The following is a 20,009-nucleotide window of genomic DNA, read 5'->3' as shown; positions in this document are numbered from 1 at the left end:
TTTACAAAAACTGAATATCCATCTCCCTGAACGCGTCCTCCTGGATATTCACTGACTGTTACTCAAATGCAAGCGATTCCGTAATAAGTCTCAATTTTCAAGAGACGCGAAGCGGATTTACGAGAAAACATACTACTCGCATGCCCCATCAGTGGCATCCACCGTTACACCGATAGCTTCACCTAGAATCGGATGAATGTCAGCTGTTGGACTTCGTGACTGGCTGTTAGTTGTACTGGACTCTACTACCCGGAGATCGAGATAGTTCAGTGCTTAGAGCTCGAATTTACTGACCGAAAGGTCCTTGGTTAGAACCCGACCTCTGTATCTCGATTTCTTCTGTCTAGGCATAGGCATCTTGGCAGTAATCCATCCTTCGCGGTTCCTTCGAGTGGCATGGTAGCTAGACACACAAAGTGTGTTACAGCTAGACAATTATCTTTATCTTTTGCCCCCTTTTTTCGGGTTGGGGTCGGTATTGTCCTCGTTCGCCAGCTTTCATGCGTTTACTTCCCAGGGAAAGTACTGTTCAGTGCAGAGTTTCAAGTTGAGTTTTTGGAGGTACGTTGATGCCAGGAGACTTCTTTCCACACCGTCAGTTGCGCCCGGTGACCTTTCAGTGATATGGTGCGTTTTTCATCTGGTACTCTGATTATCCACAGGAGTTGCCGAGAATATCGGCCGGAGACCTAGAACTTTTCCCGAGGAATGCTACTGAGAAAATCATTTACTCTTTGAGCTGGTGATGCATGGTTGTTCTTAACCGAGTTAAGTATTTTGAGCGCTCCTCGGCTAAACTCCAGTTGAACACTGTCGCAAGGTATGTTGGTCTTCTGGCTGTGTTGTTAACGTTCTGGCTGAGCGTAAAATAATCATTTGGAACTAAGTTGAGCTTTCCTGCGATTGACTGACACCCATGATGCTGAGGCGGTGTTTGACCCTCTTGCATTTGGGCAATCGTGGCCGGGTTGTGGATGGTGATCAATATACCTTACCATCTCAGCTGCTCGCTTGGCTTGCACTAAGCCGTCCTCTACTTCTAGGACGTTTTCGATGGTCTGCGTTATCGGTGACAGGACACACTTGGAAGCTGAACCGAAAGTCTTTTACGGGGTATCGTCCAGCCTCGGCGTGTTGTTGCTTCTCTGTGTTCCGGGAATCTTATATAGGTTGGTGTTGCTTGAGTCCTTATTTCGAGCCTGTTATGCTACTACAATTAGACAAGGGGATAAGTCGCTAAGTCCACCCCTACACAGACAATGTTCATTTTGACTTTCAGGTTTTTGTAAGTGCCAAGTATGCCGTGTTGCTCGTTAATCTCTTTATAGCCACTAATGATTGAATATATGCGGTAGCTGCATACCTAACTACCCAGTTCTATCTTGTGAGCTCTGCACAGTACTCGTACCTTTACTCGCCACAATCGCGATGAAAGTATGGTGCGGACAGCACGATAGATGAAGCAGTGATTGCTTTACGGCTTTGTGCTTGTTATAGGGTGTGCGACTCGATAGTGAGCTGATTTCAGGGAAAATCCGTTAATCACAGTAAGCAGAATGCGCCAATAGTCCAATTACAAGGTGAACACGCGATGGTTATCTGTATACAGCGATGGTGGGAGTGATTCGAACGAGAACTCGCTGTAAGGGACATTATCATTATCGAAAATGCATCAATGTTCAGTAGTGATGCCTCGTCACTGTGCAATCGTAATTGTTGTTGTCGTAATTCTTGTAAAGAGGAACATAAGATTGAGTGAGAAAAGATCCAGTTTTGACCGGCTCATAGTGACAACCTACATCTTCAAGCACCTATCCTGACAATCTGGGTAGAAACCGACAAGAATACCATTGAGGTCGATTAACTACTATGTGTTGCAACGTCTCCAGCCACGCACAAGGGGATCACGCGGACTCCTTCCCAAATGTGAATCTCACCGACAGTATCCGAACTTTTCGTAATAGATCTCTTGTTCCTTTCAGACCACCTCTGCTTTTACCACTCCGAGTTGGGTGTCCCATATTTTTCTTAGTATTTTGATTTTTATTGTAGCTAAGTTGTCATGGCTGTACAGCACTGAAGCACCTCTGTTCTCCTCTGAGCGGAATTTAGACGTTTCGAACCAAACTTTCTATTCTTGTTCATTCTTGCCTAGGCTTTGGCAACTTGACAATATCTCAGCCCTGTTGCGGTTGTGCACTGGAAGTGTGCCTCACCTGGACGGTTGTTTTTTATTTTTGTTTATATCCTTTCCCCACCAGTGTGTCTGGTGACACATGCAACCTATCTGTATAATTCAGTCATTCGGAGCCGCTTGCTCCACGATCTCGAACACACAAGTTGATTTTGGAAAATTTTTTCCGGGTGGCTTGGGGCCACCTGGAAGCGAACAAGAAAGGCATGCATATCCCTAGCGAGTGTGTTCTGTTGTTCATTATAGACGTCTGTCTACGCACTAGTTGTACAAGGATGGACAGTAGTTTTAAATATGTTAAATTCTTTCTCGGGGGTACTGGATTCTCCGTCAAACACTGAAAGTTCTACTGTGGTCATTGATCGACAACACCTGAGGAGCAACTAACCCGGTCGTGAACAAAGGTGTGGAGTTAATGTATGGGTGTTGCTGTGGGTCTTTTTATTCCGTACTTCGAGTGCTTCAATCCAAATGGTGCTCGTTGAAAATAGCGTGGGCTTATCTTTCTTCACATGTGACTTCCTGACATCTGACTTATGTGCGCTTACTTTGTCAGGTGCATGTCCTCTCATTTAAGCTTCCTCCTTTTTTGAAAAAAATGTTGAGGTGAACTTTACTTATTTGCTTTTTTCAAAATGTTGAGTGAACTTTACTTATTTGCTTTTTTCGTTTTCAGACCATGGCAACAACGATTAGTCACCAAAAACTCGCAGAACGCCTGTTCATTCTCAATGACCGTCAGCTGGGTGTGCTTACTCGACTTCACCACATGAAGCAAATTTTAAACACCTCAGAATGTCGACCCGCATTCATGCCTGGAGGTGATAAGACGTTCGAATCGGCATGGAAATTTCTCCTGAAGCGATTTCCCTCTATTGAGATCAAGAGTAGTCAGTCAAGTGTGCAGCCATTTATCACGCACCAGAAAGAATTGGCGGGTATCCTGTCCTCCTATTATTACAATTTCGTTGATGTCCTAGAAGTTCGAGACAATGTGAGCGACACCCTTGGCCGTTTTGGGTGCGCACATATTCAGTTGGACATCACCATTAATTCTGATCTGACTAGACTGTACTTGGAATTAATCAGCAACTACTTTGCTATGATGTTTTTAATCACTCGGATTGCAGACACGAAAGCCATCTTGGCTCTCTTCAATTTTATCTACGATCAGCTAAATGGAAAACCCGAGCCAAACTTCCCTCGAATGGCTGAACTATTCACTGAGACACCAGAGTCAATGTTAAAGCTGTTACATGCTGATGTCAACCCTCATTCCCGCACTCTCATGAGGGCATTGAATTCACTGAGTGATTTCTTCGTCCGACGTACTGTTCGTGCTCAGAATTGGAGTGATGGACATTTTTTGAACATCTTGCACGAGCCAAGCAAAATTGGGCACACGGTTCTTGGGGATCAGTTGGCTTGCGAACTCATTCCATACGAGATGATGGAACGCTGGGTCATATTCGGCTACTTACTTATCTACAAAGACCTTAGCGATGAGGATGCTTTCAGTCGATTCAAGACTGCTCTTAGGCAGACATACGTGGTTGTGTTGTTCCGGGATGAGGTTATCTACATTCATTCTTTGATACAGTCCTTTTTGGAGTCCGTCTGGACTAATAAAGTGGCTGTTAAGCGAATCAATGAAATCAAAGAAACCCTGTCCATTGCCTGTTCGCAAACACTCGAGGTCCATGCAGATCGCCGGAACTATTTGCGTTCCGCTTTGCGCCAGTTGCATCTGCTGCTGGCCGATGAACCTGGATTACTTGGCCCCAAAGCCTTCCTGGTCTTTTGGGGTCTGTCGTATTCAACAGATGAAGTTCATTGGTTGCTCAGACATATTGCACATCCACCCCCGAAGAAATCTAGCGGCGGAGGCACTTCCCGGGTAAATCCAGTGGAGGAGTATAGCGATCCGTTTTTGCCTGAACTACTGTTTTACATGGAAGAGTTACGAATGCTTGTTATTCGATACACTTCGGTGATTCAACGTTTTTATCTTCAACTTCTGGCTTGCTATGATGCTCCCGGTCTTGTTGAATACGCCCGAGAGGCGATGCCCCGATTATCTAATGAAGAGGGTGTCATCGTGTCTAGCATAACGAAACAGCTGTCCAATTTATCGGAGCACGAAGTGTTGCAAAATGCCAACCAATACTCTGGCGACCAGTTCGCACTGTTTGACTTTTCTGCCATACGACTGGATTGGTTACGTCTTCAGGCCAGTTTGTCCAGCAAAGATGCATCAATTAATTTGGCTGACCATCGCCGTCTGGTCGAACACTTTCATTCCACAATTTTCCACACAAAACTCGTGGACTATTTGGATGAACTGTTGCGTCTAGTCTCCGATCTGTCCATCTTCAGCTTTTATCCTGTTCCATTCTCCGAGCTGTTCGCACGTTGCATTCAATTCCCTGCTCAGCTGAGATTCACAATAGTTTTTCCCAGCTTGTGCTGTCATACCATTCAAGCATGTCATGACCTTTGCCCGGAGGAGCGGCTATTTTTGGGTCCCAGCTCTGTCCGTCGGGCTCAGCATTTCTGTCAAGAGATAGCAGACCGTGTATGCGCAAATCTGCTAGCCCGTGTTGATGAATTCGGTCTGTTGGCCGACCAATTGGCCCCACAAAATGCTGTATCTTTGCTACCTGATCAAAAACAGTTGAAACGCAAGGGAAAGAAAAGTGTTGGTGGTGCTGGCCGGACGAATCTCAACAATGGTTCAACATCCGACTTAACTAAGACGAAAGCCGATCCAAAAGGACTCCCCACAATCAGTGGGAAGGCTGGTTCAAGCGCGTCTGACAATGAGCCACGTTTTCTTCCCGGGGTGGAAAGTTTTCGGCGCAACCGTGAAGAACAAACGGCAAATGACCGCACACTTTTTGGACTAAGCCAGCTGTGCCAGGCAGTGAATCACCACCGAGAGTTGGTCGTCTACGACCAGGTGGTGAACCCACGTGAGGTGTTACAGAATGAAGTCCAAGACAGACTTATCCAGGTGCTCGCGAGCTATACAGAACCCACGTAAGTCGTTGTTTTCTTTTCTTTGATTGTGCAACCACCTGAAAATCCTTATTTCTTCTCAACGTTGTTCAAATAAAGTAGCTCTCTTTACCAAGCATACCTCGACTGTGCCACCTTGTATATCCATCATTCTTCATTAGTCCGGTTGTTAAAAGTTTCGGTATTTTTATCGTGTGGAAATGCCGTTGCCCAAGATGCTTAGGTCGCAAAATAACGTTTCCCTCAACGGTTTTTATTTACCCACGTTTGCTACAAATCAGTATATGATCTTCCGGATAGTTTTCCCACCTTCTCTAACCAACATCTTGTAGTCTATCGTCGGGAGAGGTTCGAACTTGGGGATTCCGGTAAGTGAAATATACCTCTGTCTTCTGGGTTCAAGCCGAGCCTTCGGTTCAAGCTGGCCAAATGGACCTTTCTGTGGTGTTGGTCATTGCCTTTTCTCGTACTATCACACACCGACGTTCTAATTCTCCAATTTAGACCCAGCACTTTTCTCGATCAAGTTTTCTATACCCTTTGCTTGACGAGCGCCGCATTGTTTTTCAGTTGCAAACCGATTTCGCTGTTTTGGGTGATTCCGGATAGTTTTTGAGTTCTGAGTTTGAGTTTTAAGTGATTCGCAGTTGTGCTGATCAAATGATTTCGTTTTCCCCTTCAGATCTGTAAGTGATCAGTTGGGAGAGCAGTTGATAACAAAGCCATCGGAATTGTTGCGCCGTGTGCGAGCCTTAATGGATGTGCTGGTGGACATGGAACACCATGTCTGCATTGACGTGATTGGGATTTTTTCCGTCGTCTTCACCCAACACACCCAACCACGCGACGCATTTAGGGTGAGTATTAGTAAATTTTCAGGTGGAAATACTTCAGAGTTTTTATTTGACGACCACCGATTTCTTGATCGTTCAAATGTAGCACTCTTTCGGTGCCTAACTGCCACGCCACCAGAAGGGAGCACGAAGGCTGGGATACTGCCAGGTTGCCCAAGCCTAGGCACGGGAAGTCGAGAGGCAGAGGTAGGGTTTGAACCACGGACCTTACGGTCAGTGAATTCGCGCTCTGTTCACTGAAGCATCCCGCCCCCTTGCTTGCACTTATGAGGGCTAATCGAAATGGAGCCAGCAGTGCACCCTAGATTGCTTGGTACGTATTGCTGGAACCTAAGCATCGTTTGTGAAGATCGATTGGAGCAATTGTATCTGGATCGCTTTGCAGTTATCATGACCTCCGGACACAGTTGCTGTCAATTCATCCATCTCGTTCCTATAGCTCCTGTCTCATGGTTGCCTATTCTCGAGACAAACTGACATCTCAGGAGACTATATCCTATCTGTGAGATATCCTATCTATGAGATATAACCTCTACTTATCTTTCGACGTCACCTGTTTCTATTACTCCTTGCTTTCAAGTAATACGGTTTGCTTTAACAATATCACAGTGGAACAATTTCACTGATTCATGGACGTTGTTTCCACCCACGCTGAGCGTCTTCAACGGGCAACCATTTTCATGCTGAGATATTTGGGCACGTTTAAAGTAGTGCTGTTAGACTCACGTGGCGTCCCTGTTTGAGGACTTGTGTAGAGTGGGAATCCTCGTCTTCCACAACACTGTCTCTGCACGCTCCCTGGGACACCTTGAATTTGCAGGAGCCCATCGTGGCTGTTTGATTGCTCTTGCGAACATCTGCAGTGTCGCAAATATACACAATGAGCCCGGTCAGCCAGCTTCTGAAACTTCGCTATCAACGATTGTGTTGACACAGCCATGGCCAACGAGTGATGCAGGTGATTTTAAAGCCAACATATAAGTGCGAACATGTTCCGATAGAGTCTGGCAACTAGAGTCGGAGGAAAGCTGTTGTGTGAACCTCTGGCATGCCATCTAGTACTGGCAGAATGTACAAAAGGGTTTGGCGCAATGCGAAATTATTCTGCCATGGTTACGAGAGTATTAAAGGCACCCAACGATTTCATGTGTCAAACTAGTTAATTACGGACAGTCTTCAACAGTTTTACAACAGGGATACTGCATTGCTTTAGGGGATTCCAACGCGCCACTCGTCAAGTGGTTTACTAGAGGCTTAAAGCGGATCAGTCTACCCGAGAACTCCACATAATCACCATAGACTTTGTGCATGCAATTGTGATTGTTGGATCACATCAGACAATAGTGCTTGCTACACTGTCACTGGGTGATGGGAACTCAGGGTGTATTCGTTGTACTAGGCGAACTACCGATGTTCTGTTAATCTGGCTTAGGCATCGGACACTGCCTTCATCCTTATTTTTGGTGGAAGTACTCTAGCTGGAAGTAGGCTGTGCAGATTGGTGTTCGTGCCTCGGCCAGGCCAGTCAAAGTTTTCTGGTGGCGGTTCAAAGGTAAATGATCACATGTCGGTCGTCCTCCTTTTCCAAACGTCAGCTGCAGCCATCCTGCAAGTTTTGAAGGTATCTACTTGCCTGCCTTTTTCGTTTTATTTTATTTCGATCAGTTTGCTCCCCAAACTGACTGACTGAAACGCTGGGTGAACTTTGTTTTTCGCCCTTTATTCTCACACAACTTACTTTCTTCTTACAGGGACAACCTACCATGACCGCTCACTATACCAAATGGTACCTTGGTAGTTTCCTCAAACATGCCTATATGGACCACTTTGTCTACTCTCCTTTGCTGAAAAGCTTCGTTACCCTGGTCTCACCGGAAGTGGTCCGTTTCCGTGCGGAGGACTATGCTGATCTGAATGAGCTGCGTGCTTTAGCTGAATTGATCGGTATGTCTCGGTTGTTCTGAGACACACAAAGATAGATGGAATCCTGATTTCTGTTTCTTCAATTTACAGTCTTCATCTTGCCTTAGGACCTTCTAGGTTCTATGTTATGAACGTTAGACTTAGTCACAATACTAACAAGGCAACGTCAGTAGTCTCTGGTAATATTTCTGTCCCTTTTCCGTTTAGATTTTTGGCTGTTTTTTTAGAGTTTAATCAGGGTCGCAACTTTTCTCTTGTGGTTCTACTCCAGGCCCTTTGGGTATCAAGTACATGTGCGACCAACTCATACAGGACGTCGGAAATCGAGTGGACGAGATCAAAAAGCTGGTTCTGCAGAATCGTTCAACTTTGGAAACCCTACGCGAATGTTTCGACGACCCGCTGAAAACCAAGCAGTTGGGAAATAGTTTACAAAATAGTGATGCACTTCTCACTCTTCTCAAAGAAATCGGGATTGCGTTAGCGTTCCGTCGACTGTGTTCCGAAGCACTGAATGATGTACTTCAAGTAGGTTGGTCACTTTGTTCACTTCGGGTTGATGTTTCAATGTGATAGATCCATACACAATGACGTTTCCGTATTCCGAAGACTATATTAGAGGTGAACAATCTAAGGTCAACGAGCTAGTTGGTTTCCGCCTCCTGCGCGTGGCTGCTCCTCACTTATTCTTATTTTCGCTGAACGAAACCGCAGCAGCTGGATGCGCTGCTTTTCGGTACATGGTTCATAGCCGAATAACTGACTGACATACTATTATTGTTATTCCTGTGGGATCTAAGAGCTCCCCGCTGACCCGAACAAGCAACATTGGTTGCGGTTCTGCGAGGTTAAAACCTGTCTCCACCACGTGATGAATCTGTTTACCTAATGTGATGAGTGAGTGAGTGCAGACTTCGAGCAACGATCTGGTGAGAAGTCGTCACTCGAGGAGCCAGTCAGTACGTGACCACGTGATGTGGTTTTGCGGCATTGAAGGATAAGTGACACCATGCCCCGTCTAAGTGAGGGCTAATCACACTGCTGATCAGCCACTCGTAGCCAAGCGGTTGTATTTAACCACTAGCCGGAATATTGCGGGTTCGAAACTCTCGGAGTTTCATTAGGTTTGCACTGCCGATGATTCCCAATAGGGATGAAATAGCTGTACGGTGCTGCTGGGCTTTTCAGCATAGGCTGGGTTAGATGGCGGGATAAAATCTCTATTGAACGCTGTAATTTTTGACGTTTAATTATTGGATGAGCACTACTGGTGACTGATGGGTTATTCGCTGAGCCTGGCAATTTGTTTACTTGCTTCATAGCCAACGAAGGTGACATTACCACTATGTTGTGGGCGTACTACGCTACCAATTCCTCTGTACTCGTCTAAGTCAGCCATCCGAATAAACTGTGACTCATCAGACAGAAACGTGCATCACAGACATGGTCCGAAAAACTTCACATCTCTGTGTGCGTTCTAGGACGAGCGAAATCGGGAACTGGTAGAATGTGGTACTCGGAAGGATATAAAGGTCGTTACGATACGTGAGGTACGTTACCGAGATCTGAAGCGAACCCTTCCACGCCTTTGCTGGAAACATAAATACTTTTGGTAAAAGGCAGTCGAGAGGGTAACTGAGTTAGAACGTGAAACGGCGTATGCTGAAACCGCCAGCTGCAATGGATGAGTTAGTCCTCACCGCGTAGTGCTCACAATGTGGAGAGTACTAGTTTATACAAAGCTTCTCAGCTTCATTAATCACGTGACTTCGGACTATTCTTTACCATATGAAATAGATTTGGGATAAATGAACACATTACTCTTTGGTTTTTAAACGTCTGCCCACAAATAAAGACGGTCTCACAAATCTCTCCATGAACCACAATTTTCTGGAGCACTCGTTTCAATTTTGCATTTGGTTTGCTTTCGAACATGCGCACCTAATTACTGCAAACCACACACACACACACACACACACTTGAACGTGATTCATTCACTGCCCCAAGTGTTCATTCTGCGATCGAGGTTTCAGAAATCCGAGACCCGAGAGTCGTTACTGGCTGAGAACCTTCAGTAACCCTTCCAACTATCTGTTGTAGGTTTATCCCTCAGTTTATATGGGCACTGGCCACGTGCGTTTTAGCGGCACCGATATGACGCAAACCGTTCAGGGGCTATCGCTGTACCGGTTTCATGATTTGGGAATTCAGCTGTATGTTGCAACAGTACATTTGTGTTGTGATTTGGGGGAGCAAACACTCGCCGTGGTGTGACCGGTAGGTTGAGTGCTTGGTCTATGCTTCCAAATATAACAGCTGACTAAGTTTCATGCGGTCGCTCATTTGTCGCTATCCTCAAAGTGGTCTCAGTCTGTGCTAATGCCAACGCGATTTAGTGTTGGGCTAGTGGAACCGATTAGCTGCATGCGAATTCGCGTTGCTCATTTTCACTTTTCATTCTCCACTGCAACTGTTTGCCATATTCTCAATTCTCACATCTTTCATCACAATGGGACAGGCCGCCATGTTCTGCTTTCGTTCAGCTGAACTGTATCACCTGTGGTTTCCGGTTGTCACTTTTCAGCCTACGGGTGTAGCCTATAGTCGGCTATCCTGAATCCCTTACGGTTTCCGCAAACAAGCTTTTTCGTTGATTTTCGGCGAAAGGCTGATCGGTAAATAATGGCTTCGAACTGATCAAAGTTGTAGCAGCTGTTGTGGGGGCAGCAAATATCTATCTGTCTACATCAATACGAATGACCAGTTTGGTAGACTTTGTAATGAGGAGTAACAAAACGATAGGATGCGTCATCAAGAGAACTTCGGTTTCAAGTAGAACGTAAGGTTGACGGAAACCCGGGACTGCGCCTTCCTGATGAGCCCCAAGAAGGGCGAAACCGGTCGTGGGCTGTCGATGGATTTTCAGCAACCTTATGAGTAGTACATTATAAAGATAGAACGTAGGCCAGTTTCCTTATGAGTGTACATTATAAAGATAGAACGTAGGCCAGTTTGATCACGGATAAACGACCAACAAAATCAACTTTGTTTCAGCTTTAGAACGGCTAACAAAGTGATAACTGTTTTCAAGAAATTTTCGCAAGCGTAAAAATTCTGGCCATAAATATGTACATAGCGTGACCGAATGAGTTTTAAAAGCAAACACACTACAATACTTCCAACCGCAGATCGCGCAACAATCAGTCGTCAACTTGATTACAGCACCATGTTATATTTCCTTTTACGAAGTTGTCTCATGCTCAAATATCGAGAAGCACTGTGCCGTTTTTTGATCCTTTGCAGGAATCTTCAGCAATGTCTATCTATGAGTTCCAAAGTTTTCAACCAATATCCGTTGGCACGGGGTTGAGTCTTTGAATTACAGGTAACTGAGCAGCTGTTTGGCTAACGATCACTCAGACAGACTGTAATGTCTATGATTCCTGACTTCGCGGCTAATTGTCAGGTGACCTAGTATCGGTCGGCTATGGTCGGAGTGGTACCAACATTGATCACCAGCACTTGGGCCTTTCCCTTCAATCTGTGATTTCTCCTGTTGTAAAAGCGCCGAACAATATGCGATCCATATCATTGATGCTCATTCGTTCCCTCTTTTTTATTGTAGCGACGAACGCCATTCTTGCTATCGACTGTGCAAAATCTGCGAAACTACGTAACTCGGCAATCTGGTGGTCAACTTATTCCTCAGTCTCCGGGGCCGGTTTCGGCGACTGCGCCCAGGGATGAAATGGAAACTATCTACGCTCGCCTGAATTCGCAACTTGTTCTGATAAATCTTTCTTCTAGTATGGGTGTTCTTTCCGATCTGGATTATAGTCTGTGCGCTCTACTGAATAGCCGTCGCCAGGCTATGCTACTTACTGCCAGCCAAGCTGCGGCAGCAGGAGGCGGTGCCAGTCCAGCCGTCATGTACCCGGATTTGGACTACCATATAGCATGTCTTTTCATCGTGTTCGTGGCTAATGCCCTACCGAGGCTAGCCAGGCAGGAGAATAGCTTGTATCATCTGGACTTGGAGGCGAATGAGAACAATTGTCACTGCATTGCTTACTCTGTAAATGCGTTGATGGTAAGTCCCTGCTTCGCTGTTCATCCTAATGATCATTCCGGATCCAAAACCGGACATTGCGTTTTCGTAAATTTTTAAACCCATGGTGTGGTGCAGTTTTTCGTCACATTTCCACAAGTGCACTCCGGCCGAACTGATTTGCTTGCACACATAGTCTGCTGTTGCGCGTCATTTCCGCGATTTACGACACGGATATGAGTTCAATGAGTATGTTTTCCCCGCCTCTCTCACTGGTTCTTAGGTCGGGCATTCGTCCGCCTAAATGCCATCCCAAACGAAGGAAGCACAAGGGCTGGGATACTGCCAGGTTGCCCAAGCCTAGACAGAGGAAGTCGAGAGGCAGAGGTTGGGTTCGAACCACGAACCTTCCGGTCAGTAGATTCGGGCTGCAACTACTGAGCCATCTTGCCGGTCTTCTGGCGTGCGCAGTACATGCCCTAACCACCGTACCTATGAAGCCTAAGTAATTCTTCTGTCGTCGCGGGAGAGTTCCTTCTCCTTAAAACCATCCAGCCCATCCCAACATTATTAATCCGATATTCCCACCAAAACCGAACAGAGCTTCGGAGACACCGATGGTCAAACACTGACAACTTTCGTATATCCTCTGCGCGTAGAGGTCACGTTTTTCTTTCCTAAAGCAGTATGGTTCGCACTGCCGCAGTGCAGACTCTGCTGTTGACAGAAAAACGGACGTCATATCGGAGCCGTAGGTGTCAGAGGGTGGCAAAAGCTGCTCCGGGCCTCCTGAATCGAGAAGTAATCTCATCTCCAGCCACTTCACTGGCACATATACAATTGTTCAGGCAAACAAATTTATCTACCATGTCGATTGGCTCGTCTGCAAGCACGAAGTTTGGTTTTGATCCCACTCAGTCTAGTAGCAGCACTTCACACTTTGCAGGTGTGAAGCGCATGTCAAACCTGCGAAATTATGTGGGCTATGTTAAAAGGTATGCATTTTTGAAAGATCTGAACCAAAGAGAGCAAAATCGTTCGCATAATCAATGTCTGTGGGCGGACGTCCCGGAAAAATTTTAAACACCAGAGTTTCAGAGGCAGGCAGTGTAATTCGAAGCAGCATATCAATAAAAAAGTTGGAGGGCTGAGGGGAAATCGTGAGAGGGTAGCTTTGTCTTACACTATTTGGACGTAGTGAACTCAGGTGAGAGCTTGCCGTGTACTCGTACCCGACCACAGTAGTCCGCATACGGTGCCCTCATGAGGGATACGAATTTGGAAGAGATGCCTTAATCGCCAGACACCGCCAGAGTTTCAGACGATTGCCAAAATCCAAGGTAGCTTTCGGATCAAGAAAAACGAGAAGCATAGGATGTTTGAAAGAGTGGCTCTGTTCAATAACTTGTCTCATAGTTAAAAATATGGTTGACGCGTCCTCGGCCAGGGCGAAACCCGGTTTGAGTCTCCGATAACCGATCAACCTGTGCAAAATGGTGCCAAAGGGCACCCTAGATGCAACAGATACCAGGCTGATGTCACAATATCTTTCGCAGGATGTCCTTGCGGTGTTTTGAAAACATGGATGATGTTCGAGACGCTCCACTCCACCGGTATTCTGTTTCCGTTTTCAAATTTTCTGTGTTACGGTCATCAGACGGTTCACCTGGACTTCACTACCTTCTCTCTTGAGTGCGGGATGTAGACCATCTAGGTGGGATGCCTTGTCGTTTTGATCTCACATTGGACTTTTGTCGTTGATGGGGGTTGGTGTCGATGTCCCATTCAGGCCCATTGGGTTCTTTTAGCGGTGGTACTGAGGTATTCCAGCTAAACTGTTATTTGAAGTGTTCAGCTCATCGCTCAAGACGAGGATTTCGTGACTGAGTAGCCGTTCCGTCCTTTTCGCATAACATATCGCCGGCATCTGTCTTCGTTTGATCGGTTACTCGGAGCAGCTGAAATAGGGCACAGTTGTTGTCTGCAGCGGAAGTCTTCTCCATCTCACGGGTCATTGAAATCCCCCTGCATCATCGGTCATCTTTCAAGCTCCTGATTATTTGATGGTTGATGGATCTGCGTCCGCATCACAGTCGATAGTTACTGTTATGGCATTTCCGGCAGCAGTAAGACCTATTGTTCTCGACGACATCCAATGTTCGTTTAGTCCAGTCAGAAAGCTTAAATAAGGGCATAGCTTCTTTAACCTGCTTCCATTCAACCTCCACGCAGTCTTCGTTATCCAATAGCTTTCTGGCCAGATCAGCCCGATACTACTGAGCTACTGAAAATTGTCGATGTTGAAGGATGGAGTAGTTTGCTTTGGCATGCATGATATCGACGGAAAACGAAATGATATCAAGACTCGCATAATGTCAAGTTACGTACCCCAGAAGAGACAACAATCAGTAATTGAGGCTCTCCATCGGTAACTGATAGTCACATTGTCCAAATGAGTACAGTTGATGGACTTCAAGTGACTCGGTGTGTGCGTTTGTCCTGGAATTTTGTGCTGGCCAGAAACAGACGGTAATCAGCACACACTTGAAGCATTCGCCCCCATCATCCGTAAGCTAAGCATCAACACCAAATCTTCCATTTAACTGTGCTTCTCCCGGACTTGGAAGTCCGCCTGCCACGATTACTAGATCCGTCCTTCTTGCTGACCGAAACAGTCGCGACAAATCTCCATGAAAGCCGTCCTTAGTTGCAGAACTGCAGTCGCTTACGACTAATACAGTAAATGAAAACTGTTTATCGCATCGACCTGTAATGATCTTAATTGAACCAGACAACCGCACAGCGCGAAGACGACCGTTTACTGGGGTCCAGTCCAGTAGGGCGCTCTTAGTCTTGGGACTGGGTGCAACTCTCAAACCGTAGACATCCCGAGCCATTGCGTCAAGTTCACCAGATACCTGAACAGTGAAATAAGAAACATTTGAGGTCGTCCAAAGCGGGTTGAGGTTCACGGTCGAAGTGGGGTCTTATATGCCTACTTCGGTGAAGCATAGTAAGCTTCCGGTAACAGACGCCCGTTGACCAATTTGACATAGGGTTTGGATATTAAAAGCTGCAACGTGGATCAGATCTCTTGGGGTTATAAGTTATTATCTTGATTTGTTTTTTGGGGCGAAGGTTTAGACACTGAATGGTGGGTTGATTGAACTGCATCAACCGATCGGTGGGATGGGGTTGTGGAGAAGGCCGATAAGCAAAGAACTGTAAGGGTGAACGATACTTCCCGGTCGTCCAGGCCGTGAAAACTGCTTTGTTTGAAGTACCGCACCTTGAGCTCTTGTTCGGGGCTCCTGCCCGTAGCCTCTGGCTGCGAGGCAGTGGTTGTTAGGGTTTTATTTAGAGACCCTTTTCTGAGCCAATGACTCAGTGGTCTTGTCCTTTTGGCTGCAGTTTTTCGTCCTGGCCCGAGAACGCTGGAAGTCATGCACTGTCTCACTTTTTATGTGGCTGCGCGCAACAGCCGCCTTTTGAGCATCACCGGACTCTGGTTGTAGGATCATTTCGGCGGGTCATGGTCAACTTTTGGGCGATCCTGGTGTGCGGTTTTTAGGGCTAACCTTTTACTGCTCGTCCTACCTCGGGAGAGACAGCATCACTGCTTCTGTGAATACTGAAATGCTGGTCGCCTGGGGGGGGGAGCGCCTTAGCGCTCTCACGACTTTCCTCCTGACCGCCTTGTAGTACGATTACTCGCAGTCCAAGGACTCGCTGTTCTTCGTCGGGTCGCTCCACCTTGGTCTTCCTGGCATGGTTGAAAATTTGAGTATTGAGTTCCAATCAGTATTGCCCTCAGGATCATTACAGCACTGTAATTAAACTACCACGAAAAAGTGACAGGTTTAGGTCGGGAATAGTTTTCAAATGCGTTTGGAATATTATTAACCGTCTATTTTAATTTACTGTCTTCTATCTCCAGTGGTTTGGTGTCTACTGAAATTGTCATTGTGCCTGTGGTTCGTAATCGGTTGGTATCGATCTGCTATGTAACGCTCATTCACGCCACTAGTTACTAGTTAGCAGGGTAGGATTCAGTACACAGTTCTGTCGAGCGGATACTATCAGTGTGCGAGACTGCAATTTTTATCTGCTGGCTGACGGAGGCGGAGAACGAAGGGACGCTTTTTTGCCCGACTGTTGGACAAGTGGTGTTGGTTCTTTTGGATACTACAAAACTCTGTTGTTCTGCAAATGTCCTAGCTCCATAGCATTTCAGACAAATTATGGTAGACGAGAGAATATTAATTACTGTCACCCGTCCGTTGGACGTGGTTGTTAAGGAAGCTCCGCTGGTTTGTGTTTGTCCGTTTTCCATATCTATCTGTTGGGTGAGTGTCACGCAATTTACCGCATTTCCTTGCACATTGTTTGATACATTCGATGGCTTCATCGTGTAAATCTACTTTATCGTATAATTTCAGGTTGCCATGTTTTCCTTACTCCGACCCGGTGACTTGGAAGCTCGGTCCAAGGAATTTCTAGCTTTGGTGTCATCTAATCTGTTACGACTCGGACTAGAGACGTCCTCCTCAGTCCTAGCTGGTGATGTCTGTGGCAATTCCTTGCCCACATCGACCTCCAGTTCGAACAGTCCAGCCGTGCTCCCAGCTAAACACAGGGACTCTATCTACATCTTGTTTGATAATCTTGTCCGTCAGTCTCCCTGCCTCTCCCACAGTCTACAGGAGGCTTGCTTCCCATACTCACTGATCCGGAGCGCTTATCACAACGTAGCAAAACTGACCGAATCCGCAGTTGCTGTGGCCGTGAGACCCAATGTTATGTCTTCTTCCGCTCATTTGGAATCGAAATCACGTGAATAAATCGTGAAACCCTTGCTACATTAGGTCTAAAGTATTACTTGCCATTTTCTCTTTGTTCATCCCATTCGATAGTTGACTTACACATGCTTTGCCACTCGATAGAACATGTACTTATGTTTTACTTTCGCTTCATTTGTCTTCCGTGCATTTCATCCATTCGCGACTATTATGTCTTCTTTCATGATTATCATGCGTTTTTTCGTGTACCATCCAACAGCCACTACAAAAGTTCGTGCTAACATGTGCTCTTTTTAGTTATTCACGAGATAAGAATTCGCTTACCTCTAGACTGGCAATTCAACACAAATGTATAACAGGCAAACACAACGAAAGTGAGACTTCACAGATATTTGTGAAGTCTGTTCTTGACTTACGAATTTGACTTTTCTGGCATTTCCCTTGGAGTTTGCCAGAATATCAGAAAGTAACCACTGGCACTTTGAAAGCTTTGTTTTAGTATATTACTCTTTTTTGTAGCAGTGTGACTCAGCTGCCCAAAGTATTAGTTTAGTCTGAGAGAAAGCGAGGAGCAAACCTGCAGGTGGATAGGAGTATTTGGGTATACCATTTTTATAGATACGAATTTCACGGATAAGAGTACGTGACTGCGATCGGAAAGTCGGCTTTTGAGCATGAGTACATAGTTCGGAATGTAGCCTTCACTGCAAACGTCTCGACATGAACGGCGAGCGTCAGGCGTCCACTCATGAACTGTGTAGCTAAAAGAGCGAAATCGACCCCACCTCGTAGAATGAACTCACCAGTTGTCTGTGAGCGGAGATAGATAATAAGTGACCCGCTTTTCATTCAGGTTGTATCTGCATCAGCTACCAAGTGAATAACTGGCAACTTACATTCCCAAGCAAAAGCTACCGTACCCTAGTGAAGAGTGGAAAGAAGAGGGAAGGGCATAAGGCATATAGGGAATGACCTTGTATGTTTGTTGAAACGTTAAAAAAACAAGATACCTACACAGTGGGACAGCAAAGAGATAAACGTATTTGAGCACCATATCGAAGTAAGACGTTATAGGTTGGGACTACCCAACGTTCTTGATGAACCTCATTCGGTGTGAGCCCACTGTACAGCGATAAACACTTTGGCAAGGCATTCAGAATAGGAGGTGAGAGTGTCTTCGCCCAGCGTGCATGTCCCATGCATGTAATATTTCTAAACAGGCGCAAGGAGAATCACGGACTTCAACTAGGAGGATGCCAAGATCTCACGGCATTCAGCAGCCTTCGTCTGGGACTGCCAATTTACGGTCTGTCACCGATGGGTCTTTCGCCTAGTAGAGTTTGGAGCTAAAAATCATCCTTTATTTGGTTGGCAATGGTCGAGCATGTGTACCGTATATTCGAACTACCGTGACCTGATTGGTCCCACTCTAGTGGTTTTGACTCATCACACACTTCATTGCGAGCACGATGCAGCAAACTAATGCCTCCTATGCTGCGGAGGTACCGATGGTGATGTCATGCTGTCGATGATGGTGAAATCCGTTTGCTATGCTCGAATCGTGGGGAAAGAATTTCCTAACTGTTTTGTTGAACTGTCCCCACGGGTGCGTTGTAAACAGCGACATTCATGTCTAATTCTGAGGCATATTTGCAGACTGACCGCGCTCAGGTGATGCTTGCATCGACCTCTGTCACGACGTTGGAATGCTAAGTGAACCGCTTCCATTGTTTCAGATGCGCACAGACATATTAGAAATCTTGATGCGGTACTTTACATTTTGGAGGTGAAAAATGCATACAGGAACAACAGACTGCCATCGGGATTCTAATTAGGGTAGACTGCAGAGCCTCAATTCATTCAAACTTGTGTTTCATTATAACATTGATAACTAATTGGAACAGAAAGGGAGAACGCGTACTTGCCGAATTCCACTGCTTGTAGGATTACTTTTAGACAGGTCGTTTTAAACCTTGCATGGGCAGAATTTTTGGGGCTGTGGGCACGGATTATAATCACGAAATTCTGGGATATTCCTCTTTGGCCAACTGTATGGGGAGGGACTTATCTTCATGGAGTCAAAGGCTCCTTCGATGTATGTATAGTACTCAAGCATTTAACCTAGTGTGAACATGGGATCATTTCGCACCCTGTCCAGACGAATTCCTGTTGGTTGCTTTTGGATTTGCATCTCACGTGCCGATGATGAGCGTCACAGTATCGTTAAGACCAGCAGTAGCGTTGTGAGGGGCATATGATCTACAACCCTGGCAGGGACAGTTGTTTAGCGTACCTTCTTAGTAGTGGTATAATAATTAATTGGTCTCAGTTGCTTGCAGCAGTTAAGTTCGGACACTGGTTGATGTCAAACGCACGACAGTAACATCTCTGAGTAGTGCTAGTGGGATTTCATCTGGTTTCGGAGGTGCAAACAAGTATATTTGCACCTCATCAATTGGATGAAATTCGAAACTAACAGAACTTGAGTTGAGTTGAGCTTGTCAAATGACAGACGTAGGTATAGAAGCTGATGGCCAACTAAATCTTTTGAAGTTATTCTGCCCAGCGATCCAGATGCCGAAACATGTAAGATTCTTATTCTGCGGCTCCGACGGGATTTTTAGCTCTTACCAGCTACGGTTGATGTCATCCGAACAGACCGCTTTCACGACACCACATGGTAGGTTGAGGTGCTTATGCTTACTGCATGACTGTTCCAGTATAGCTCAAAGGGTTGCTGCGATACGCAAACCATCGCACCACGATAAGATCTGGTTTCCTCGCGACGGAACAAGTGTGGTTAAAAGACGTCGTGAGTCGACCGCGGACAAACTGACGATTTAGACAGAAGTGATAAGCTCAAAATGTACGGCGTCTCAATCACCCTAACAATAGTACTGGTGTATCGATTACTACAGCCTCCATGTTTTCCATCTACTAACGTCTGACTACGTCGAAATTCGATCTCGTCTGTCCAGATCACTTGTGTACACCACTGCTTAACTCTCATGCCCTAGCTGGTGCTGTCCAGTACACGAAAACAAATTAGTCTATTCCCCTCATCGGTGAAGAACTAGGCTTATGCATTAATACCAGCTGAAGTTCAGTAGGCGGTTGTTGTAACTTAACCGCTTGTTCTCTGAAAAATGTGACGGCGGTGAGTTTTGAGAATA

The 20,009-nt window shown here is 45.8% G+C and overlaps 1 protein-coding gene across 1 annotated transcript; it reads left to right on the top strand.

Moving 5' to 3' along the window:
• Positions 1 to 2,836: 2,836 nt before the first annotated feature.
• Positions 2,837 to 17,098, top strand: T265_06996 (hypothetical protein; the record flags this gene model as incomplete). The annotated part of the gene is made up of 7 exons (XM_009172413.1): positions 2,837 to 5,233; positions 5,895 to 6,069; positions 7,818 to 8,010; positions 8,261 to 8,517; positions 9,471 to 9,539; positions 11,615 to 12,079; positions 16,477 to 17,098. The coding sequence occupies 7 exons, from the start codon at positions 2,874 to 2,876 to the stop codon at positions 16,876 to 16,878; spliced, it is 3,921 nt and encodes a 1,306-aa protein (XP_009170677.1).
• Positions 17,099 to 20,009: the final 2,911 nt, after the last annotated feature.

This window comes from Opisthorchis viverrini (genome assembly GCF_000715545.1).
Source record: "Opisthorchis viverrini unplaced genomic scaffold opera_v5_153, whole genome shotgun sequence".
NCBI lineage: Eukaryota > Metazoa > Platyhelminthes > Trematoda > Opisthorchiida > Opisthorchiidae > Opisthorchis > Opisthorchis viverrini.
The sequence above is the reverse complement of the archived record's forward strand: the minus strand, read 5'-3'. Positions and strand labels throughout refer to the sequence as shown.